This window comes from Aspergillus candidus (genome assembly GCF_002847045.1).
Source record: "Aspergillus candidus strain CBS 102.13 unplaced genomic scaffold BDW47scaffold_26, whole genome shotgun sequence".
NCBI classification, from domain to species: Eukaryota; Fungi; Ascomycota; class Eurotiomycetes; order Eurotiales; family Aspergillaceae; genus Aspergillus; species Aspergillus candidus.
In genome coordinates, this window is record NW_020194031.1 from 180,019 (window position 1) to 202,952 (window position 22,934).

The window sequence follows — 22,934 nt, forward strand, 5'->3', positions numbered from 1 at the left end:
TATATGGTCCTTTTTCTCACTCTGAGTCATTTCTATTCTCCATTCTGCAACTACCAACGCATGTCAGACATTCTGATCAGAGACAGTGCTTGTTCACACACCCATCAATTTGTACCTTTAAGCGCACGCATCCGAAACAGATTTGGATCAGCCTGCGAGAGTTAGCCAGATGATATGAATCTCTATCCGCCATCGGAGTTTTGAAGACGGAGTATCTAACTTGCTGTCCCACCTGATTGAACTGATAGTCTCGTGGAGGAAAAGGGAAAATATTTCGACTGAGCCTATCGCATAACTACAACCACGCGGCTCTTCGGGACGACGCTTCACCGTTTATTTGACACGTTATTGAGGCAGGGTCTACTGCAGGGTGTGGAAACTGGAATCCTGTTGGTTACTCAACAATATAAACCAAGAGACAGGGATAGGGCTAACGGTTTACAGAGAAGCGGTAGGGTGAATATACGGACTCTCGCCGTTACTTGCTTCCTATGAGCAAATCGAGTGGCTCACGAAATATTTCCCACTCAAGGCGCCGTTGATCAAGAGACTGAAGAAGCATCGGTGATTCTTGTGGACTTCGCAAGACAAGATGCGCTCGATCTTGAGCTCTGCGGATCCAGAGGACCGCAAGAAGTTGGCCTACAAGTTGCTTATTGAAATCCTCTCGTGAGTCGGTTCCCTCGACCCTCCTAGTATACAGGCACTAATCCTTCAGGTATCAATTGGCATCACCGGTCCGATGGTAAGTTCATCACTCGCTAGTCGAATGTATTTTTGCTAGCTGTCGCTGACTACTATAGGATCGAAACACAAAATCAACTACTCCATGCCCTTCCCTCTATCGAGCGGTTCGTTGAGGTTGGCCCGCGTACAACACTAGCCACGATGGCCAAACGATCGACCTCAAAATACTACGCAGTATTCGCACCGTCTCAGTGGTCTCAACTCAAGTTCTTATCCTCTTCAGACCACAGCGATGAGATATTCTATCGATATACGGGCGTCGATCAATCGTTGAAGCTGTCTCCATCGCCAGCGCCACAGATACAGGCCATTGAGAACTCCGCGGGTAAACGTCTTTCTGACACGCCGCCCAGGACCAAGGCTCTGCTACCACCCTCAGTCCAGACGGAAAAAGCGGTCCCGACAGGGAACATGGCTTTGTCGACTGCACATGTGGTTTTGGCCCTGACAGCCCAGAAACTTCGTCGGCCCTTCTACCAGGTCTCAATGAACGAGGCAATTAGAGATCTATCAGGAGGTAAGCTCTTTGGCTCCATAGCAAACAGACATATGCTAATGAAGTAGGTAAATCTACGCTCCAGAACGAATTGATAGGTGATCTGGTTGGAGAGTTTGGCAAGGTCCCTGAAGGTGCCGAAGACATGCCTTTGGCTACACTAAGCGAGGCACTGCACAATGGATCGTCCATAAAGCCGGGGAAAGCTATGTCGAGCTTAGTATCGAGGTTCATATCCGGAAAAATGCCCGCAGGTTTCAACCAAAACGCGGTTCACGATTATCTAGAATCACGATGGGGTCTGACCAGATCGCATTCTATCATCCCGATTTGTCTGGCCACTTCAGTGGAACCCCCTACCCGACTGGGGACGCCCGAGCTAGCCAAATCGTATTTTGACGAACTGGTTCAGCGTTATTCAGAGTTCTACAACATCTCTCTGGACAAGATCGCCGTGGAACGTGATGATACAACCGTGACAAAACAGGTGACCGTGGACTCGGCTACGTTCGAACGCTTGAAGGGCGAAAACAAGGATTTCCACAGGAAACATTTCGAGCTCCTTGCTCAGCATCTTGGAATCGACAATCACCCACAAAGACAGCAATCCGACGAAGACTTGGGTGTTCTGGAAGTACAACAGAAGCTTGACCGATGGAACGACGAGTTTGACGAACAATTTCTCCACGGAATCAAACCGGTTTTCAACCCACGTCAGGTGCGAAACTACGATTCCTGGTGGAATTGGGTGCGGGAAGATCTCATTCGCTGGATTCTCGAGAACTGGCAGGCACCGACAGACGGTATTCTTTATCCAGTTGACAGCCGGTTGGCGATGATTCTAAACAGATGGCAGTCTAGCTGCACAGACATCATCTCATCCTATCTGGACTCGTCTCCCTCCTACCTGAGTCGCTCGCCGCTCCAGAATTGCAATATACGCCCCCTCTTGGCCGAAATTCGAAGGCTTGGGGACGAAAGTTCTACTTCCGACCCACTGTTTGTCTACAGACACAAGCCGATGGGACCTAAAACTATTTTTACCCAATCTGCTAAGATGGAATACACAGAGACGTGTCGACCGTTTGGCTCATACCTTGACACAGTGCGCCGGGGCCGTGCATCTCCCGTCGACCAGCGCTTCACTATCCCTTTTGTACACATCAAGTATCGACGGGAGGAAGTAGACTGGCTGTACGACCCATCTGCCACAAAAAATTATCAAACCGAATTACAAACAGGATCTAGCGATGGGTTCAGCTACAAGGGGAAGGCAGTTCTGGTGACGGGTGCCGGCCCTGATTCGATTGGAGCCCACATCATTCAAGGCCTCCTGAGCGGCGGTGCGCGAGTCGTCGTCACCACGAGCCGGGAGATTTCTGCTAGCGCTGGATTTTACCAACAATTGTACCGTCAGTATGGTTCCAAAGGCGCGTCTTTAACACTTCTACCTACGAACCAGGGTAGTAGTAAAGACTGTGAAGCTCTGGTCGAGCATCTCTATGGCGCTGACTCCCCAGTGGGTGGAGATATTGACTTTATTATCCCATTTGCAGCCATTCCGCAGACCGGAGAGCTCGAGGGCCTGGGCGGCCAGCAAGAGCTCTGTCTTAGAACTATGCTAGTGAACATCTTGAGGCTGATTGGATTTATTCGCCGTGAAAAAGAAACCCGTCGTATCGAGACCAGGCCTACGATGGTAATATTGCCCATGTCTTGCAACGAGGGTACTTTCGGGGGAGATGGTCTATATGCCGAGTCAAAGATCGGCTTGAGGTCGCTTTTCAATCGTTTTCGGTCCGAAAGTTGGTCTACCTATGTAACCATATGTGGCGCCGTCATCGGGTGGACACGAGGCACAGGGTTGATGCGAAGTTCCAACATTGTGGCCGAAGAAATTGAAAAACTCGGGGTAATGACATTCACTCAGGCTGAAATGGCATTCAACATTCTCGCCCTGATGAGGCCAGCTATCACATCCCTTGCAGACGAGGCTCCAATATATGCAGATTTGACGGGTGGGCTGGGTTCAATGTGGGATATCAAAGACCAGATCTCTTCAGCTCGCGCGAAATTAAACGATAAGTTGAGGCTGCAGAATGCCTTCGCAGAAGAAAATGCTCGTCACCAGACAGTCCTTCATGGGGCCAAGCACCAAGGACCCAAACAGGAAGCGCCTCCACGCTTGTCTAACCTATCACTCGCGTTCCCTAAAATCCCTGGACTCATTGCATATCGAGAAAACAAGGCCAAGCTACCCCGTCTGTATGGAATGGTAGATTTATCTTCCACAATAGTCGTCGTGGGATTCTCCGAGTTGGGTCCTTGGGGAAACGCACGCACGCGGTGGGAAATGGAATACCAAGGGAAATTCACATTAGAGGGTTATGTCGAGATGGCCTGGGTTATGGGCTTGATCAGGCACGTCGACGGAGAATTGGAGGGACGTCCTTACGTTGGATGGATTGACGTCGATACGCAATCGCCCGTCCCGGATAATGAAATCCCCCACAAATACCATGATCGCATCATGAAACACAGTGGAGTCCGCCACATTGAACCGGATGCGACATACACTCCTCAACGAAAGGAGTATTTACACGAGGTGGTCGTCGAGAAGGATCTACCACCATTCGAAACCTCTTTGTCCACTGCTGAGGACTTCAAACGGCGGCACGGGGAGCATGTTTCTTTACAGCCAATAGAGGGTACAGAAACTTGCCGTGTGTTTGTGAAAACGGGCGCCATAATGATGATTCCAAAGGTCGTTCCGTTTGAGCAGGTTGTGGCAGGGACCGTCCCAAAAGGTTGGGATCCTGCCCGGTACGGAATTCCGCGAGATGTTGTGGAACAGGCGGACGTCACCACGCTCTATGCTTTATGCTGTGTCTCGGAAGCATTTCTATGCGCAGGGATTGTTGATCCCTACGAGGTGTATCAATACATCCACGCGTCGGAACTTGCAAACTGCCTGGGAACAGGCGGTGGACCGCTGAAGATTATCCAGAAGATGTATCGCGACCGCCACCTGGACCGTCCAGTCAGGGGAGACATCATCTCGGAACACTTCATGAATACCATGGGGGCATGGATTAACATGCTTCTGCTTTCCTCTGCAGGGCCACTCAAGACACCCGTCGGTGCATGCGCCACGGCCATTGAGTCGCTGGATATTGCTTGCGAGGCCATTCGATCCGGAAATTGCAAAATGGCAATCGTTGGCGGGTGCGATGACTATGGTGAAGAATTGGCATACGAATTCGCCAATATCAACGCCACGGCCAATAGCACAGACGAACTATCTAAGGGTCGTCAGCCTAGTGAGATTTCACGCCCTACGGCCAGTTCACGCAGCGGATTTGCGGAATCGGCTGGATGTGGTGTGCAAATCATCACCACGGCCTCGACAGCCCTAGAAATGGGATTACCAATTCACGGCATCGTCGCATACACACAGATGGCAAGCGACCAAACCGGCCGGTCCATTCCTGCACCGGGCAAAGGAATATTAACTAGTGCCCGTGAAAGCGAAAGTGCTAGAAACTCTCCATTCCTTGACTTCAAGTTCCGCCGAGCATGTTTTGATGATGAATGTAAAGCAATGAAATATCAGTCTTCAGACGGCGAATCTATGGAACGTGTCGGGGATGGGGATGCAGTGGACCATGTCCGTTCTCTGAAATTTAGAGACGCACAACACCGCTGGGCAAACAACATTCGCCTCCAGGATTCTTCGGTCTCACCCTTGAGAGCAGCATTGGCGACCTGGGGTCTGACCATCGACGATATTCGAGTGGTCTCAATGCACGGAACGTCGACCAAGGCCAACGAGATCAACGAGGGAGATGTCATCAATACTCAAATGAATCACCTCGGTCGTCGGCGGGGAAATCCGCTTCTATGCGTCTGTCAGAAATCATTGACTGGTCATCCCAAAGGCGCAGCGGGTGCCTGGCAATTGAATGGGTGTATGCAGATGCTTCGGGATTCTATAATCCCCGGAAATCGCAATGCAGACAACATTGATGGCCATCTCCGACAGTTTGAACACCTTGTGTATCCGATGGAGACAATGCGGGTTCTACAGGTGGATGCTACCATGCTCACATCGTTTGGGTTCGGTCAGAAAGGGGCAATTGCAGTTTTAGTGGCACCAAAATTTATTTTCGCCTCGATCACGGATGCTTGTTACAACGACTACCGAGATAGAGCAATGAAGAGGCAACGGGTAGCCACCACAGAATTCATCTCCCGAATATTTAATGGTCAAATGGTTCAGGTCAAAGAAGATCCACCGTGGAAGAACCCAGAAGCTATGCGCGCCACTTTCCTCGACTCGAGTATCCGTTTCGTTGACGGTGTGCCTCGAAACATCCAAGGATCCCCTAAGGGCATATGGCCCCAGCGAGAGCCTGACACCATTTATGGGAGGCTCGTGGGCGAGGATAATGCGGAACCACCAGCCCTTTCGAATCAGCTTCAGAAAATGCTACAAGAGGTTTTGCAGCGTCCCAACGCATCTGCACCTTATGGAATTGGTGTCGACATCGAAGACATCTCAAACGTCAGCATCGACAATGACAGTTTCTTGAAGCGTAACTTTACACCCGCGGAGCGTGAATACTGTTTGAATGCACTCGATCCGCAGTCCTCATTCGCGGGGCGTTGGTGCGCGAAGGAAGCGGTATTCAAATGCATGAAAACAGTGTCTAAGGGAGCCGGGGCGGATATGAAAGATATTGAAGTTCTCAGCCATCAGGGCATTCCTCGGGTTATTGTAAGTGGTCATAACATCCAAATTTTCCGAGAAATTCACTGACCAACTCGCAGCTTCATGGAAGGGCCAAGGCAGTGGCTAATTCAAAAAAGTTCAGCGGCATCGAGGTGACCATCAGCCATTCCATGTATACCGCTGTCGCCGTCGCGGTGAGCGTTGGAAGAGCTTGACCTTCGGATGGTATGGGAATTCATGTACTTTTCTTCGTTCTTTTGTCTTTTGTTGATGTGATAATTTGTATCTCAAGATAAGCAGGATAGAACCCAATTAATTTCCACTCTCAACGCTACCACAGTGGGTTAACACTATCCACGTATTGGGTAGGCTTTTTATTGACATTTGACTGGATAGAGGGAGAACTGGCCGGTTTCGATTACTTGATGGAATGCAGTGGGTCGCCAATCACGCTGGACCGACTGGAGCCCTGTCTCCATCTTTTCCGACCGACGCGTTGGATTTCGCGCCATGAAGCTTGTTTTCTATAGCCCCCACATCCATGGACAAGGTTTCCCTCATATGAGCCCTGTCGGCCTAGATGGCAGCTCCTGCGCACCTCGAGTGGGCTCATCATCCCCACAATCCTTACAATTGGCCGCCTCGTAAGAAATGGACGTGTATGCTCACCTCCTGCTGGGTCACCTTCATCGTCGGGTTGAATGCCACCTCTATCACGACGGCTGCCGAACCGATCTCGCGCGATTTCAACCTGTCTAATGGCTTCTTTGAGTATAACTTCTTCGCTGTCACGGCGTGGAATGCCGCAGCAGCAATTGTGCCACTGGCCACACTGCCGCTGATGGAGACGTACGGAATGCGAATTGGCTTTGTGGTGCGTTCCAGACTTGCATATCTATACCACCTTTTCTGAGCTGATAATCGTGAAGACGTCATACATCCTCTTCGCTATCTTCATCATCCCGCAGGCATTAGCGCAAAATTTCGCCACATTGGTGGTGTGTCGCGCGATCGCCGGAGCTTTCGGCGGGACTTTGCAGAACAGCGCAGACGGACTTGCATCCAATATCTTCCTATCGCACCGGGAGCGCGTATTCCCCTTGACTCTGTATGTCTTCACGCTGGTATTTGGGGTGACGATGGGGCCAGTCCTTGGTGCTGCTTTTCAGCCACTGGGATGGCGATGGTCAGTTTACTCCACATCTTCCCTGTTGTATTCCACCACTCAGCATTTGTACAGGGTATTCTGGATTGAACTGATAATCTACGGTGCTTTTGCGCCCATTGTCATCATCATCATGAAAGAAAGCCGCGGTCCAATCCTGCGCGCCAGACTCTTCCCCGAAGCGGACACCACCACCAAGCCCAACAAAAACGAAGCCTTGCGCACATTCAAAGAGACCATCGTGCGCTCCGCCCTCCTCCTAACCACCGAACCAACCGTAACAGCCTTCACCCTCTGGTCCGCCTTCGCCTTCGGCCTCGTCTTCATCTCCACACAATCCATCCCCATCGTCTTCAGCGGCACTTACAGCTGGCCCTCGCACACAGACGGCCTTGTACAATCCTCCATCGGCATCGGTCAAATCCTCGGCCTCCTCCTCACAACATTCTACCAAAATCGGCTTTACACGCGCAGCGCAGCCCACAACCCCGAAAACCCGGGGACTCCCATCCCAGAAGCAATCCTGCACCTCTCAATCCCCAGCACGGCCGTCGCCCTCGCCGGCGGCCTCTTCATGTACGGCTGGAGCACGGAGCAGACGCACTGGATTGTTCCGGCCATCGCGCTCACTCTGATCGGGTACGCGATCATGGTCATCGTCACGGCTGCTAGTATCTACGTGACGGACTCGTATGCTGGGTATGCGGCGAGCGCGATCGGCGCCGTCGCCTTCGGGGAGAATATCTTTGCGGCGTTTTTGCCGCTCGCTGCGAAGCCCATGTATCTGCGGTTGGGGTATCGGTGGGCGAGTAGCTTGCTGGGATTCGTGGCGGCTGTGTTGACGCTTGCACCGGTTGTGTTGATTTGGAAGGGCAGGGCGATTCGCGAGAGGAGCGTGGCTATTCGGAAGATGAATATTGAGGGTTTGTGACAGTCATAGTCTGTTTCGCTGGAAGTCCTCGCATGTTGACTGGTGGGATTGGATGTCTGGAATATTGGAAGTAAAACGACTCACTTCCTTTTCGAAAGTCATTAAAGCTGGAATCACAATTGCTCTCAATTTCATTCATAATCAACTACGGTCGATAGAATTTCTACCAATATTTAACAAAGTATCAACACATTCCAAATTGTGACTTCGTGTATAACCAATGCTCCTCTACCCCTGCACTACCATCTCCGAATAAATGGACATGCGTATCTCCTACCACCTAACGATAGTAAATTGTCAAGTATGGACCTTTCTTCTCGCTATACGCAAACGATAGCCAGCCAATCAGTTCGGTCGTCTCGTTGATATCGACGCCGGGACTATCCTCGTTAGCAGGGTACATTGAACATCGTAAAAATACAAAGACAGCACGTGGGGCAAAAAGGAAATGGTCTGAGAGACGTAGAAAGAAAGAGCTCAAACTCACATATACGATTGCAAATTGTCAATCAGTTCAGCGGCATGCTTCTCCCACCCAACCCGCTTGAAAAAGCCTTCCAAGGCTTTCGCTTTCTCCATATCGTTCAACGCGTTCAGTGCGTAATAAATCTTGGGCTTGGGACGAGGGTCACCCTGCTGCAACTCATAGTTGAACATGACGTGACTGAACGACTGGGGATCCCCAGGGATAACGGGGTGGCTGATAATATCGCGCGTGCCGTCCGGAATGCCAAAAAGCGTATAGAGTTCCTGTGCGTACGCAAGGCCCTTGAGAGTTTCGGAGTCGTTGAGGCGGCCGCCGAGGGTCCAGTCGCGCGCGATGGTTTCGAGTGACTGGCTCAGTTCCGCGACGTAGACCTTGAAGCGGGTGGAATGGAGCGGGGCGAGGTCACAGCTAACGAACACCGCAACTGGCGGGTCGTAGGTGGCACTCAAAAAGTCCTCCAGCATTGCAATGCTGTCGGTGAAGACCTCGTTGACGTCGACCGTGCGGATGGCGCTGAAGATCAGTTCCGAGGGGGGCAGGCCTGTGACGGCGGCCTTCTGGCTCGGTATGAGATACTGCTTCACTGTGACGTCGCCTTTGTCTAAGTCCAGCGCTAGGGCATACTGCGTGTTGGAGGCGGGCTTCACAAAGTACGTTGCGTTGGGCATCTCAAGCTCCTCGGCGTCGGTCAAGGTCAGCAGCGGCACCAACTGGTGGTAGAGCTGGAGGTCGACAGAGATGCCCAGTGACTTGAGGCCCATGAGGGCTTCACCCATCGCAGACCGGTTGTATGGGTCTGTACCATTGCGGTGTTTGTGGTTCATGGGCTCTAAGCCGATCCGCATCTTGCTTCCGTCTTTGGTGAAATTTTGTGAGAATTCCAGCGGACCGATACCTCCGACCACCGACGCATAGTCCATAGGACGCTGCGGGTCGGGAACCCCGTCAAGGAAAGGAATGATGTGCAATCCAAGCAATATCAAGTACTGATACTGCTGGTGTGTGTCGTAGCCAGCTCGCTCCAGCAACTTGTTCAAGAACGGAGCGACACGTCGCCACCACCCGTCTGAGTCTCTGTTGGGAAACTTGAGGTAGCGACTGAGAGCATCGTACGGGGTCACTGGTGTTGAAACCGATGTCTTTTGCGCGGTGACAGCTTTGTCCGAATAGCAGTAGTTTGACATGGCCGGAAGATGGAGGGGGTTGGACTAATCAACAAGTCTATACGCGAATCAGATTGGGCCAATGCTATGCTAAAGAATCAACCTTGAGAAGAAGAAACGACAAGACAGTTATTACTGAATTACAGGAATGGAGCAGCCATGGCTACATTTATGGTGGTGAGAAAGGGGACTCGACCTCCTGGCCGTAGGTCTGTCCCCACGCCGTCTCCGGCGACCTCATGAAATCCAGTGGCTTCATGGGCAATACTCGAATCGGTCAATCTAGAATCAAGTAACTCAGCCCATTCGTCTACCATACTCACCTGGTGGGCGTGACACCACAAACAGCGGAAAATCCGACGTTCATGATTCATTCAACATGGGTGGCGTCTGCAACTCATGTCAGCATGTACAAACATCTGACGTGTTCCATACCCTGATCATCAGGCCGAGGGTTCCTAGAAACTCCACCCTCAGCTTCCATGCGGACTCCACGAATTGGGAACGTCCCACAAAGGACGGGATATGGGTAATAGAGTTTACGACACAAGCTGCGCATGCCCTGCATGCTGAAGGGGGTCCCGGTTCTTAGCTGTACTCCAGTTGTCCAGCTCCTATCGGACTCAGCCATTTGCCAGTCTCGGCGAGATGACTCCGATGGCTGGCCTGATTCGTAAGCCGGTACTTGTGGCTCCGATGAAGAAACTAGATCCATAGACCAAGATCAATGTAACGTCGGAAACACATCATTCCATTGCGGGGTCTGTCTTCTAACTATTTATGTGATTCAGGTGTTCCTGGCAAACGAGCAGCCCTCTCGAAGCTGGGGCGTTACACGCATTATGTTCGATCATGCGGGCCCTCTCATGTAGATGGTCAAGTCGCCAAAGTATTCATTTGGGTCCTGCAGGGTTTCCTGGCTGTATTTCTTCACCATGCTCCGCACGCGCATCGAGTCAGGATCCGTCGTGAACGGGCTAACCATATCAGTTATATATCCTCCGATTGAGGAAGAGATCTTTTTTTTTTTATCGTTTGAACTCACCACATCCATGAAATGCCCCCATTTTCCTCCGTTCGCTTGACCCAGCGTGTATCTTCCTTTTCCTCCGCAACGACCGTATTCCAGATCATCGCGGCGGGCCACTGGACATCCGCAACAATCTGTTTGACAGGGACGTTTGGACTTACCGAGAAAACAAGCGTTTCTTCGTCGATCTCCAAAAAACCTTTGGGATCATCCAGCAGATAGATCCCTAGCTCGCGCAAAAGCGCGTGGTCCACAGAGTCATAGGCCGGGTCTTGCGCGAAGCATTGGATTTCATGCCCTCCACTGACCCCGCGCCGGGCCAAAGCTGTCGCAATTGTCTCTATGGCCGCATGCTGGGCGTGACAGCGCGTAGAGTGGCAGCCGTTGATCGCACCAAAGCTGCCCAGTCCAAGGCACACAATCTTGGTGATACGTGGTCGGATCTCCATGGACGATAAATGCTGTAGGAGTCCCTGGCACGTAGCACTTGTCCTCCAGGCCTGGCGCTTGGCGAAGAAGACATCACGCACATCATCCAGCGTCGTCTTGCAGGGTTCCCAGGCACTCGTATAACCGATAGACACGGGAGCCCGATCGCGAAGGATCAACTCAGGGAAACTGGGGTGGACGCAAGTGAGCGACTGGATGCTGTGATAACTGATCCGATACGTGTTTCTGCTCGTATTAGTGAGATGTGTGCGACCTAGTCCAACCAGACGAGGAAGAGCAAAAACCTACGCAAAGTCTGTACACCAACCAGGTACGCTCCTGCTGTAGGTCTGTCCCACGCCTTCCAAATCCACGATGTGAATCTCCTCATTGCCATCGTCGATTTGTCGATCCAGATCGGCCAACATTTCGCGGGGGAACAGCGGCTTTCCCGACCGATAGAGGCGATTGATATGGCCAACCCGTTCCCGGATTGCGACGGCTAGCGCCTTCCCATCCCGTGCCATTTCTACACCATGAGGGAGGTCTGGCATGACGATGTTTCGCAAGCCACCGGAGTTTCGAGAATATACGAGGACGAAGCGGTCAAATGCAATTGAGAACAGGTCCAGTACAGGCCAGATAGAAAGCGATCAACGTCGAGCCGTGATGGGACGGCTTGGAAGCTGATCGCTCCCTCCCGGGACCTTATATAGCAGGCGCAGAACAACACACAGACCACGATCATCGCGCCCCAAGGGCAGCGACTATCAGCGCAGAACCAGCCTGCTGGGTCTGGCGCGGCCTGGAAATCGCCATTCTGTGGCTCTCATTTGTTTGCGACGGGCGTGGTGATCGCATGGGCCCTTCACCGCTAGCCGAGGAAGAAGGCTGTGTGTTCCAACGCCGTGGGAAGTTGGTGGGCTGTCCTCATTGGATCGCGGGAGTTGCGGGCCAAAATGGCTATTAATATCGCGAGATGTTGGTTGTTGGACTGCTATATTGGGGTGTATTAGTGATATTAATAACGCGCGCTAACCGTTCCCCCCGCCGGTAATTAGCGGAAATTGAGTCCATCCCGGTCGATTTTACTATCTATATTTGCTCCGTACTGCGGGACATGCTTGCTCTAGAATGCGCATGGCCATGTTTGGGTGCTTCGAGCCATCGCTGGAGACGAACCCAAGTCAGGGCCCAACACCTCCGTCTGCTCCGATTGGAATGCCCTATCGTGCTCTGTTGGCGGCTGATCAAGCGCCAAGTTTGGTGGTGCCTAGAGAAGGACGGCGTCGCGGGTTGCGAGCGTAGTGCTGAGTTGGCCTTCACCACCTGTCGTCGAAGGAATTCCCCCTGCTAGAGCTGGTTCCTTCTCAAGGTCTACCAACCTTTGCTAGATCCAGCAACCGTTGCGCAAGGGGCTCCTTTTCACGTGGCCTCATGATTGGGATGATTCGTTGGATATCCATCCCGACATGAGGCGCCATCCACGCCATACAGTCGTGTCCAGGGCGGCGAAGGCCAGCTGTATGGGGGATGCTGGTCACTATGCATGGCCATGGGTTCGTTCACTGGATAGACCAACTGATACGACGCCTCGTCTGCCGGCAGGTTACAGCGTGCGATGTAGAGACTTGTGGCATTGCATGGCCACCATGTCAAGATAGACATTATCGTACCAGACTTTCGCTCTTCGCCTTGTGAATGCCAGATGCATGTAATATGGGCGGTGGTGCTTCTTCCAGAACGGCCCACGTGTGGATGGTGTCAACTCCTCGGGCTGGGGATTTTGCCATGCTTAGATTAGAGCATGACGTCTTCCTTACCCCGCATGTGTGGCTTGTCCATAGTCCACAGTCCTTGGAGTTGAGCCGTAAAGGCGTGGTGGTAGGAAAAAAAAAAAATTGAAAAATAAAAATAAAAATGTAATATCACGAGGGTTTCATCGCTGGCAAGCTTAGCGGATGACTTAGGATGAGCCAACGCATTGGTTGCCTCATATCGCCTGAGAGGCATTGGCACGTCCCTCAAGTCTGGAATTTCCCAGCCAGTCTGCCATCAACAACTGCTCGCAATTCTTCGATCTGCCGCGGCCCCGTCCGACAACACCCACCAATAATTAAGCCCTCCCAGTGTGCATTCATCAAGTCGTGTGCGACATCTCCGACCTGCTCACTCCAGGGTCGTGCAACAATTTCCTTGTCGGACTCCGAGCCGGGAGCTATCCAGGCTTTCGTAGCAGGGTCGTACCGCTCCCCTTGCGTGCCATCGGGGTACAACACGAGCCAAGGTCGCCCCGATCGAGAAAGCCACTGGTCGACGAATTCCCCACCGGCAGTTGCCATCTGGGCTAGTTCTAGCTGCATGACCGACACAATGCGCCGGATGTGATCAAGTCGGGTGCAGTTTATCCCGATCCCCCAGGGGCGAGGGAGACTCTCTTCCACACCGCCAACGGCTGCACGCACCCAGCTCCGTATGTCATCCTCGTCTAGCTCATCAGCAGGAAACACGCCCGTGATCCACCAGGGCTTTTGTTTCTCCGCCGGTATGTTCCCAGCAACATCTGCCATGGCGCCACGGACTGCACGAACTTCGTCGGCTCGCCGCAGGGTCTCAAAGGCCACGTACTGCACGTTGTTCCACGAGCATTCGTCGTCAGTGAATATCCTGAGTCGCTGTGCGTGCCAGTCACGCAGGACGGCCTCGGAGTTCATCGCGTCAGGGTAGAGGCCGGAATATTCGGCAGCGATGGGAGACATGGTGGCACCGTATGGTCCCAGGGACAATGCAATGTGAACTGGCCGTTTTCCGCCCTTTCTAGTTATGTCCTTCCTGTCATGCTCCACAACATCCGTTGCCAATGGGCCCACTGCATCTCGGGCCAATGTCACCGCAGACCGCATATACCGTGCTGCATCGTCGGGGCCATATCCAGGCGGCGTTCTCGCGAAACCCTCAAAACTGGTCTGGTAGGTCGCCGTGAGTATGATATCAGCACCGGCGGCGACGAATGAAGCATGGACAGCACCCAAAGTTGCTGGATCGGCGACCAACAAATGAGCGGACCACAAAGGTGTGTCGGAAGTGAAGGTCAAGTGATACGGCGAGGCTTCTAGGGTGGTTCCCAGACCACCGTCGAGAAGGAGAATTCGCATTTCAATTCGATACCTATCTAGATAAAAGATAATAATAATTGGTATAGGTTAGGCAGACATATGATAATTGGGAGGAAAGATGAAAGATGAAGAGTTGGATTGGATATGGATTGGCTTTGTTTTTCCCGTGATCCGCCTTATCTTATCGGTCACCTGTTATCCTCCACGCCCTCTTTCTACTTGCATACCTACCTACCTGGGTAGTCTACAAGTTTGAAAACTTGTGAACTTCTCTTGAATGCCGAATAGTATTTACTGTCTTAGGTTTGCAATTCTTGAGGAATGTGAAGCAGTTGAGTGTTACTGCAGCTGCAATGAGCTCCAATACTAAAGCCGCAAGAACTATGTTTTCACCGTAAATGTCCGACATATATATCTCAACATCTAGCAGAGCAATATCCCAAAACATACAATTGATGGTTCTCTACATCTGCAATAACACTTACAATGGTCTGATAACTATGCATACGCTAGGAGAATAAGACGTGGTTGTCATACACCCATGTAGCCGTTAAGGTTACTCGAGCGCTATTGCAGCCATAGAATTAGCGAAGCCACGTATGACCCATTCCAGATTAATTCGTTGCTATGTACCATTAGGTTGTAGTGTGTTGAACACGGGTTCATTGTAACAGTTAGGGATTGAGACATACTCTGTACTGGCCACTGCACTGCAAATTGTACGGAGAAACTCCGGGTCGCTATCGTTACTAGGCACAGCATTTATACTAGACAGGACATCATGATGGACGCGAAACAAGGCAAAGGCCACTCGCTAGGCAAGCAATGTAGGCAGATGCAGTGTGAGAAGAACCATTACTAGTAGTGGGTAATCTCCAACTGCATTTCGATTGCCGATGTACCGTGGGCCGCAAGTATCACAAAGCACCGGCAGCAGAGTTAGCCCCACGTGTGTTGAGATCCGCTATTCAGACTGAGCTGTCTAGCATATTCTAGACCCTGAATCCAGGCGCCGTGTTCCTGGGCATATCAAATGCCCAATGAGAAGCTAATATGGTACTGCGCCGATATTCTATAAGCCCAAAGGCAAACAATATTGATAGTACTATCGCAGTTGGGAAAGACTCCAAGGAGAATAACTGTCAACCAAAGCCCGGGCACTTTCTCAGTCCCTCAAGACACACCATCGCCCGGATCATGAAGGGGTAATCAAAGTATCTATCGAGTCATGCCCTCTTTATGGATAAGACAAACCGTCAGCAGGACATTACCCACCGAGTGAGCTCGAAGGCCTCATAAAAGCAGTCCGAAGGACACTCCCAAGACTTGATATTGCCCCTAAATCATCCCCTTGAAAATGTCCAACAATTACCCATTTCCCTATCCCAGTCATCGCCGCTTATACCAGGCAGTCGGCTAGCGAAGGCTTAATATCCTAGACGGTTAGTTTCGCGTCTTCAACCGACACCATAGCAACCCTGTCTATCCTCCCACCCTAGACATAGCAAGGGACAGAATCATCCCAGTCAAGAGCAAAATGGAGACCGTCTGAGACGTCTCACTACTCAACCCAAACAGGCAATATTACGTATCCAAGGTGCGGGCGACAAGATGCGGTGAAGACGCGGTATAAGAATCCGACGCCAGACGGGTGGAGCCCCGGTGGATCAAGACGGGAGTGTCCGGTTCAAAGTGACCTATCTACCTGACTTGGTTGATTGCTTTATTCCACGACTGGATTGGACGTTTATCGCATGATGGGAATGCGGACTGACGTATAGTTGTGACCCCGGGTCAATCACCGAAAGGGGTAGTTGGTCGGTCGCCGATGGGTCGCCGACTGGTTTTGATTTGGCCACTCAACGGGTGTGAACCAATGTTTGGTTTGCCATGCATTTTCTTGTGGCCACGTTCTGTATTTGTTGATTGCAAAGTAGTTATGGAAATTAAGTTAAATTAGAAGTTTGAGATCTACAGATTTCCAATTTTCCTACCCCACAGTAAATTAATGTAGTAACGGAATGAATTATAATGGAAAGCGTTCAATAAATTAGTGTGCACATCTCATTCCAGCTGAGTATGCCGTGTGATAATAACAATACTGAAAGCAATCATGCCGGCTCGAACGCGTCAGATAATAACGACAATATAATCCCGCAACTCCCACCTATGAAACCGAGACAAGGCGCAATCAACCAACCAGAAGATACCTATGACTGGGTACACTCTGAAGATTGCGCAACTGACTTCGCCTGCGGCACGAAACACGCCTTCCCAGTCTTTTCATCGAAGATGTTATACCCGTAGTCGGCAGCATTAGGCGGGGTATACACTTCACAAGCAGTAGCCCGTCAGCATCTCGTCCAGAACAAAGCATCTAACCCGGCCGCAACAAAGCATACAGGCAGACGAAGGAACTTACAATGAAGAGAAACCGCCAAACGCGAGGAACTCGGGTTGTGCACACGATGCAACCCAATCTCATCCGAGATATAGGCCACCTCGTTAGGGCCATGGGTGTTTACCGACTTGATCTGCAGCGGCTTGTCGGTCTGTTCCCCATCGGTCCCACTCCCGGAACCGTACCCGGACTCGTGGTCGTCATGGGCAGACGAAGGGGGAGCGCGATAGACAGTTTCGCAGAGCTCGCCGGCGAGGACTTTCATGATGCAGTGGGCGTTGGCGTGGTCGTGGATGGGGGAGCCTTTGCCCGGGTTCCATACTAATAAGAGCTGTTTTTTGACTCGTGCGTTAGTAAAGATGATCGGGAGTAGGTGGCGCGTGTGGGAAACATACAATGTTCGCTTTGTTGTTGATGTTTTCAATTGCGTTGCGAGTGTAGTTCTTGCTGGGGTCGTTGTAGCAGTAGGGCGCCCAGTCCGCTGGGTTGGAGTTGTACTTTTTGGCGAGGGAGATGAGGTATTCCTCGTTGACTTCTTCGGACGAGATGCCACCTTGCTCTCCGAGATGTTCTTTTATAGAGGCTACTAAGTCATCGAGGGTGTATCGGTCTGGGTTAGACTGGTAGTGGGGAGTGGCAGCGGGAGTGATCCCGGTGTTGGGGGAGAGGATTGCGGAGGACATTATTTATTTGTTTGGTATGGTTCTTTTGATAAGTTTAAATTCAATCTTGAGGTTGAGGATATTTGGTTCTTGAAAGCAGCGAAAGACCCAGTATATAAGGACTCGAAAGCTGCCAAAGGACGTCACCGAGATATGCATAGTCGATCGGCGATTGACCGGTCGCCGAGCCATGGAACTCTCACCCTTTACAGGGTCGGTCAACAACTAGTCAAGGAATGCTGGGCAATCAATTATACGGGCTGTTCCATATGACTTATCGCAAGGGATTGGCTGATATCAGCGCTATCAGGGAAACTAGTTGACGGTGCAATGTGCGGTGCTTGTGCCATCCCCGGGATGGGCATGGCGGTATGGCTAGATAACCTTAAATTGTGCCCAGGTGGAACAACGGCTCGTAGACCAGGAGGTAATATATACGACACAAATGCAAATCAAGTGGAGAAATTTCGTATACGCAAGATAAACCTGTGCGATTTACTCATGTTTATCCCATGCACCGCGACAGTTATTTAAGAGCGAGGTGCTGTCAAGACGCTGGGAATATCGTGCCTGGACGGCAATGTAACCATCCGAGCTGTCCAACCACATTCCTTCGCCGAGTAGAATACAGCCTGGCATTGAGCAAGCTCGGCATTCCCGAGGCTGCAGCAGGCCTAGCTGACCGTCTTAGACGTCGGATGTAACCAGGGTTCCTGATGTACTCTCTCCTGAACGAGTGATCAGCATGGAGTGATAAGAATTGGCTTCTCGCAGACAAGTAATGTTACTATGTGTAACACTAGGGTGTCCAGGCCCAACCAATGCAGATAAATCAATCCCCGACCGCAGGAGGTATCGTGGATCCATGTGGGGAAAGAAACCGACAAACCAATGATATCGCTTATCAGTGACCATTCGGCGAATGATGTAGTCACTCGCCGACCGCCGGTCGTCGGTTAAACTCGCTTTATCAAGGGGCGGGCCAGACCCCAACAAGAATTCCTTCACAGGAAATGTGTCCTCTCATATCCTCTAGCCTAGATCAAACGTTGGAACGGGACTGAAAAAGGAGGCATTGTAACAGGTGGGGTCAATGAACGCGGGGGCCAAGTCTGGGGGCATGAATTCACTCCCATCCATCGTCCGCAAGGCGGTTCGACCGCCCGAGCTGGGCCGTTCAGGTCCATTAGGCGCGGGTTCGGTGGGAATCAGCTTGTTCAGTGGTTCTGCATTCCACCGGTCCATTGAGCGCGACAACACCTCCGCGGCGGATGACCGGAGACAATCGTATGCCGTCCCGGCCACGGACCACGTCCGTTTCGTGCTTTTCAGGCAGCCCAGCACCAGGGTTACACGATTGCAGTGATGGTCGAAACATTCCTCGGAGTGGCTTTTGGACGTGGCGATCTGGATCATTCCGCACAGTGCCAAGGCCGGGATGACGAATGGGGTATGTTTTTGCACGTTGGGGCAGACCGAAATCAGATCTGACACCCGTCTCGACGCCTCGGTCGACTTGATGCTGTGCACCAAGCGGGTGAAGGTCGAGGAGAACTGGGCGGACGCACCCGGCCAGAAGCGATCGTCGGGTTCCTGCAGAACGGGCTGCAGGTCGCTCCGAGGTAGATGAAGCAGCATCGCGGCGTAGGAAATGGTCAAATGCGCCTGGAACATCATTTCGTCGACATTTCCGTAGCAGTCGACAATGTCCAGTTTCTTGGGCGGCAAATGATTTATCCAACTGACCAACGCATTCTCGACGGCCTGCAGGTGGTCGCGATGACAGTCTCGGAGTCGATTGAGCACCAACACCCGGCATAAGATCATCGCGGCCTCAATGCGGTAGCTGAACGAGGAAAACAGATCGTCATCGGCGGCGAAGATGCGCCGCCGAAAGTCGAGGATCATGCGCGGCTTGGGAATATCACCACCCCCATTGTAGATGGATTCCTCGCAGGGGAGGGACACCTCGGCCGAGACGGCACTGCAACGGATTGGATTCGATTTGAAGGTGACCGCCCGGTAGATGTCGGTGACATACAACTCCCACCACGTCCGGCGCATGCTCTCCGCGTCGACGGACTGCTCCGGATGCGCGGACAAGGCGAAATCCGACCGATTCATGCCCAGCTCCAAGGCCAGCTCCAGACTGCGCGCAAAGGCGTCCTGGGCTTCTGGCCATTCATTGCGAGCGTAGAGGGCAATTGAGTAGATCAGACAGGCCTGGACCATGCACGGGGACCGGTCGTTGCTGTTGGCCAACTCGGCAGCAATCTGGGCCTTGAACTCCTGGCTGGGACTCGAGGGGACATAGTTGGAGCCCACAAAATTCACCACGAGCTGCAGAAAGTGTGGATAGTTCCGGTCGTTGTATGCCGTACTCGGCACCAGCACGGGATGAGCGGCGTGGAAGTTCTCATAATAGAGGCGCGGTAAACGGTCATCGTCTGTCCAGGACCGACCGGGCTGCTCGGTATAATTCGAACCGGACACGCTTGGAGGCAGCATCGTGGGCCAGGGGATCTGGTCGGTGGAGATGCTGGACAAATCCGAGTCCCCGATTCGCTCCGACGGGGTATTGTCAGGGGTGTGCGTCTGCGCATTGGGGTGAATTTGCAGCACGGAGCCCATTGTCGGGTATCGAGCCTAAAAAAGGACCGTCAATTTTGTTAAACCCATGCGTCAGAAGGAACCGTTTACGGACACTAGAAATATCACCCAACGCGCTCGGGACCGAGCGGGATTGGTGATAGGGCGAGTCGCGAGCCCGTCGGCGACCGCCCCGTCGCGAAGGCAAATACTGGCATAATGTCCCACCTTGCACGCATCGCGCACAAGACGGTCTCCCGGCGTCGCATTTCAGATGCTGTTTGCGGCACTCCGTACAGGCCAACGATGCCAGACCGTTGGCCTTGGTCGATCGAGAGGGCGTGGGAGTCATTGGCGTGAGAAGGGAAATCCAGATGGAAGTTGGTGGTTTTGGAGGAGGGGATCGGGGATCGGTTGACTAAGGGCGATGGCAGGTGACTGCAGAGTTGCTGGATGCGGTATAGCGTATCGGGGAGGCACTTTCTATAGAGATGGTGGAAGATTGCTAGATTCTATGGATATGTAGATATTTGCCGATCAAGGTGGTTCTGTTCACATCGTTACATGGCGGCTGGTTATCCAGCAATCTTACTGGGGTTTTCACTGGTTATCTTTGGTATACTAGGCCCCTAATCAAAGCCCGGGGGAATTATATAGATCTCCCGTCGGGGACTATACAGGGTACACGCACCACTTGGATTGGGCTAGAAGGTCTTTGTGAGAGATACAGAACTGGGTCAAATTGATTTGGAAATGGTTTTCGAATTTACCACCTTCGCTCGTCTTCCGTCGACTGTGAAGACGATGAGATGATCCATGTAGATTCATTCTGGAAGACTATCCCGCTGACTCAATCGACTCAGACGTCCTTGTTCTCTCCCTCGAGCGGTATCTGCTTCATCCGTTTCATTCCCAAAGCCGTAATTCCCCCTTGGGCAAGACGGCATAGAATCGCCGAGAAAGTCTTTGGCTGGGTGATCTCAAAGAGATAATCAATCATGAAATCACCCCAATAATAACGCCCCCCGGATGTGATGATAAACCCGAGATTCCCAGTATCGCGTGTGTTGACGAGCAGTAGCGAGACGTCCCCTAGACCATGGTCTCTCGCAAATTCCACCTCTTGCGAATTGGGGCTGAAATATCCCTCGAGCTCTTTAGGGTCATTCGTCCAGCCATCGGGCATTTGATCCGCCTATTCTATCCATTAGACTCGATGCTGTCGCGCTTTCTGTGACGTACCGGAATTTCCATGGCAAACGCTAGTTCGATGTGAGAGAGCAGTTGTTGCAATGTACAAGGGTTGGTGCGTGGTAGTAGGAGTAGTAGTGGTGGTAGAAATGCTGGGTCTAGTTATTTCTTAAGAGTTGGGTGATGAGTCAGTATCAAGGAGCAGCAGGGGTCAAAGTTTCGTGATGACCTCATTTAAGCATTGGATTGCGGGTGCGCGAACTGATCCATACATCTACCATATACGTTGGTCCTTCTGGATTGTGTAGCCACTGTGATCCTATTCTTTCTTTCCGACTGACATTGAAATGCGAGTAGCACTAATCATGACTCTGCCTACCCAGCATATTTACCCGCTCTCATTAGCCTGGGTTTGTTTTAATTATTACGATCCTTCCTAAACTGCTGCAAGAGGCCATTTTGTTAGAGAAAAAGTAAATAGCTCAGTAGAGGGGAAATGCTCCAGCTCGATTGGGAAAGAGAAAGGGCAAACGTGACTGCAGTCGCCTACAGTAACAAGTTGTTGTCCTTCGTAGTCTTGTAGAAGATTTGTAGAGGCACGTCTATCACCAGCATTGTCACAATGGCTGAGCATCTGCTTCTCTGGCTCAACGGCCAGGCTGATCTTCGAATCGCCTACAGCTTTACGCTGGACGAGATTGTTGTCTGTTTGCAGGATATCGTCAACCGCCCGGGGGTATACGGCATTCCCTCCCAGTGTGTAGGAAACCTGATGTCAATACATCAGAACGTGACGCGACTTCGGTCGGTGATTCCGCAGCACTATAAAGCCAAGCGTGGCGTGGAGATTGCTAACTTCTATAACAGTTGTCCCGACGGCAGCGACTACCTCATCCCTCCCCCGTCACAGAACATCGCTCGCGAACCGAATCCTCACTGGCCGTCCGCGGTAGCAAGCCTTCGTCTCATAAAGTGGAAGCACGAGGGAATCGCATATTGGGCGCTTCCAGACCTTCTAGGGCTGTTCATGAGTAGTCTAGGCAGTGCTCCCACGGGGGCCACAAAGCGGAATTTTTACCTTCCGCTTACCGCTGTCTTTGGGCAGTGGTGTATGAAGCTCCTCGGGGAGGGGAAATGGCCGGCAATTTTCCAGTGCACTTGGACTGAGGCAGGGGAGTACTGCCTGGGCGCCTCGAGAGGAGGTTTTGCTGCCCGTGGGATAGGAGGATCCTGGCTGGCCGTTTTGGACCGCGCCCGATATGGGGTGATAAGATCGCCGTTGTTGACACTCGCCAACTGGTCGCAGGCATGGACCCCCACCATCCGAGCATCAGGAAGAGGTCGGGGTACGCCATTTGGCCGCTGCGGCGAGACCTATCCCTTCCGCAGGATTTTGATGGCTCGCAGAACGGCTGAAGAAGCGGGGCGGGTGCATGGCTTGGCTTTGTCCAAGAGGTACATAGGCATCGCACATATGTACGATGACCGACTATCTGGGGTCATATGGCGCAGCCTGGTAGACCCCTGCGCCAACTGTCGATTCCTCATCAGTCTTCACAACGGCGACGTCACCAATTTCGACAAAGAAGCCGGAAGGGAGGGAGCTCCGCCTTGACTGGTGGATGGACCTTGGTCATGTCCGTAAAAGGACCTTCCTGTGCCTATTGACCAGGCCAGGTATCTTGAGGGTGAAGGGAAGAAAATACCGGATCCCGGTGGGGGCTCACTCCGTCCGTGGAGTTTGGGAGCCATCCTTGGTGGCCGGACACACCCCAGGGACCTACCACCGTCTAGC

General features: G+C 52.0%; 8 protein-coding genes across 8 annotated transcripts; 2 read left to right on the forward strand and 6 right to left on the reverse strand.

The window, feature by feature from the left end:
- Window positions 1-592: 592 nt before the first annotated feature.
- On the forward strand, window positions 593-8,071 carry BDW47DRAFT_126231 (uncharacterized protein; the record flags this gene model as incomplete). The annotated part of the gene is made up of 8 exons (XM_024816523.1): window positions 593-669; window positions 719-745; window positions 804-1,264; window positions 1,312-6,020; window positions 6,074-6,169; window positions 6,556-6,849; window positions 6,905-7,161; window positions 7,216-8,071. The coding sequence occupies 8 exons, from the start codon at window positions 593-595 to the stop codon at window positions 8,069-8,071; spliced, it is 6,777 nt and encodes a 2,258-aa protein (XP_024671542.1).
- A 280-nt stretch (window positions 8,072-8,351) lies between these two features.
- BDW47DRAFT_126232 (cyclo-L-Trp-L-Trp prenyltransferase) lies at window positions 8,352-9,742 on the reverse strand (the record flags this gene model as incomplete). Its single annotated transcript, XM_024816524.1, has 2 exons — window positions 8,352-8,451; window positions 8,559-9,742. The coding sequence occupies 2 exons, from the start codon at window positions 9,740-9,742 to the stop codon at window positions 8,352-8,354; spliced, it is 1,284 nt and encodes a 427-aa protein (XP_024671543.1).
- Window positions 9,743-10,571: 829 nt separating this feature from the next.
- BDW47DRAFT_126233 (SRR1 family protein) lies at window positions 10,572-11,707 on the reverse strand (the record flags this gene model as incomplete). The annotated part of the gene is made up of 3 exons (XM_024816525.1): window positions 10,572-10,698; window positions 10,767-11,426; window positions 11,490-11,707. The coding sequence occupies 3 exons, from the start codon at window positions 11,705-11,707 to the stop codon at window positions 10,572-10,574; spliced, it is 1,005 nt and encodes a 334-aa protein (XP_024671544.1).
- Window positions 11,708-13,039: 1,332 nt separating this feature from the next.
- Window positions 13,040-14,228, reverse strand: BDW47DRAFT_106793 (homocysteine S-methyltransferase family protein). The gene has a single exon (XM_024812844.1). The coding sequence runs from the start codon at window positions 14,081-14,083 to the stop codon at window positions 13,205-13,207; it is 879 nt and encodes a 292-aa protein (XP_024671545.1). The 5' UTR covers window positions 14,084-14,228; the 3' UTR covers window positions 13,040-13,204.
- A 2,130-nt stretch (window positions 14,229-16,358) lies between these two features.
- On the reverse strand, window positions 16,359-17,409 carry BDW47DRAFT_106794 (cysteine dioxygenase). The gene is made up of 3 exons (XM_024812845.1): window positions 17,093-17,409; window positions 16,719-17,028; window positions 16,359-16,628 (listed from the first exon to the last, which is right to left on the reverse strand). Exons 1-3 carry the CDS (start codon window positions 17,378-17,380, stop codon window positions 16,507-16,509), a joined length of 720 nt encoding a protein of 239 aa, XP_024671546.1. The 5' UTR covers window positions 17,381-17,409; the 3' UTR covers window positions 16,359-16,506.
- Window positions 17,410-18,142: 733 nt separating this feature from the next.
- On the reverse strand, window positions 18,143-20,300 carry BDW47DRAFT_132003 (Zn(II)2Cys6 transcription factor; the record flags this gene model as incomplete). Its single annotated transcript, XM_024817452.1, has 2 exons — window positions 18,143-20,005; window positions 20,064-20,300. 2 exons carry the CDS (start codon window positions 20,298-20,300, stop codon window positions 18,392-18,394), a joined length of 1,851 nt encoding a protein of 616 aa, XP_024671547.1. The 3' UTR covers window positions 18,143-18,391.
- Window positions 20,301-20,716: 416 nt separating this feature from the next.
- On the reverse strand, window positions 20,717-21,302 carry BDW47DRAFT_106796 (uncharacterized protein). The gene is made up of 2 exons (XM_024812846.1): window positions 21,191-21,302; window positions 20,717-21,143 (listed from the first exon to the last, which is right to left on the reverse strand). Exons 1-2 carry the CDS (start codon window positions 21,200-21,202, stop codon window positions 20,808-20,810), a joined length of 348 nt encoding a protein of 115 aa, XP_024671548.1. The 5' UTR covers window positions 21,203-21,302; the 3' UTR covers window positions 20,717-20,807.
- A 459-nt stretch (window positions 21,303-21,761) lies between these two features.
- BDW47DRAFT_117949 (uncharacterized protein) lies at window positions 21,762-22,754 on the forward strand (the record flags this gene model as incomplete). Its single annotated transcript, XM_024815146.1, has 1 exon — window positions 21,762-22,754. The coding sequence occupies one exon, from the start codon at window positions 21,762-21,764 to the stop codon at window positions 22,752-22,754; it is 993 nt and encodes a 330-aa protein (XP_024671549.1).
- Window positions 22,755-22,934: the final 180 nt, after the last annotated feature.

Bases quoted from the DNA above. Each gene is read 5' to 3' on its own strand.
- BDW47DRAFT_106793 (XM_024812844.1), bottom strand. From the start codon at position 14,083: ATGCGGTCTGCGGTGACATTGGCCCGAGATGCAGTGGGCCCATTGGCA.
- BDW47DRAFT_106794 (XM_024812845.1), bottom strand. From the start codon at position 17,380: ATGTCCTCCGCAATCCTCTCCCCCAACACCGGGATCACTCCCGCTGCC. The intron at 17,029-17,092 runs GTATGTTTCCCA...GTCAAAAAACAG, and splicing joins TCAACAACAAAGCGAACATT to CTCTTATTAGTATGGAACCC. The intron at 16,629-16,718 runs GTAAGTTCCTTC...CTGCTTGTGAAG, and splicing joins TTTGGCGGTTTCTCTTCATT to TGTATACCCCGCCTAATGCT.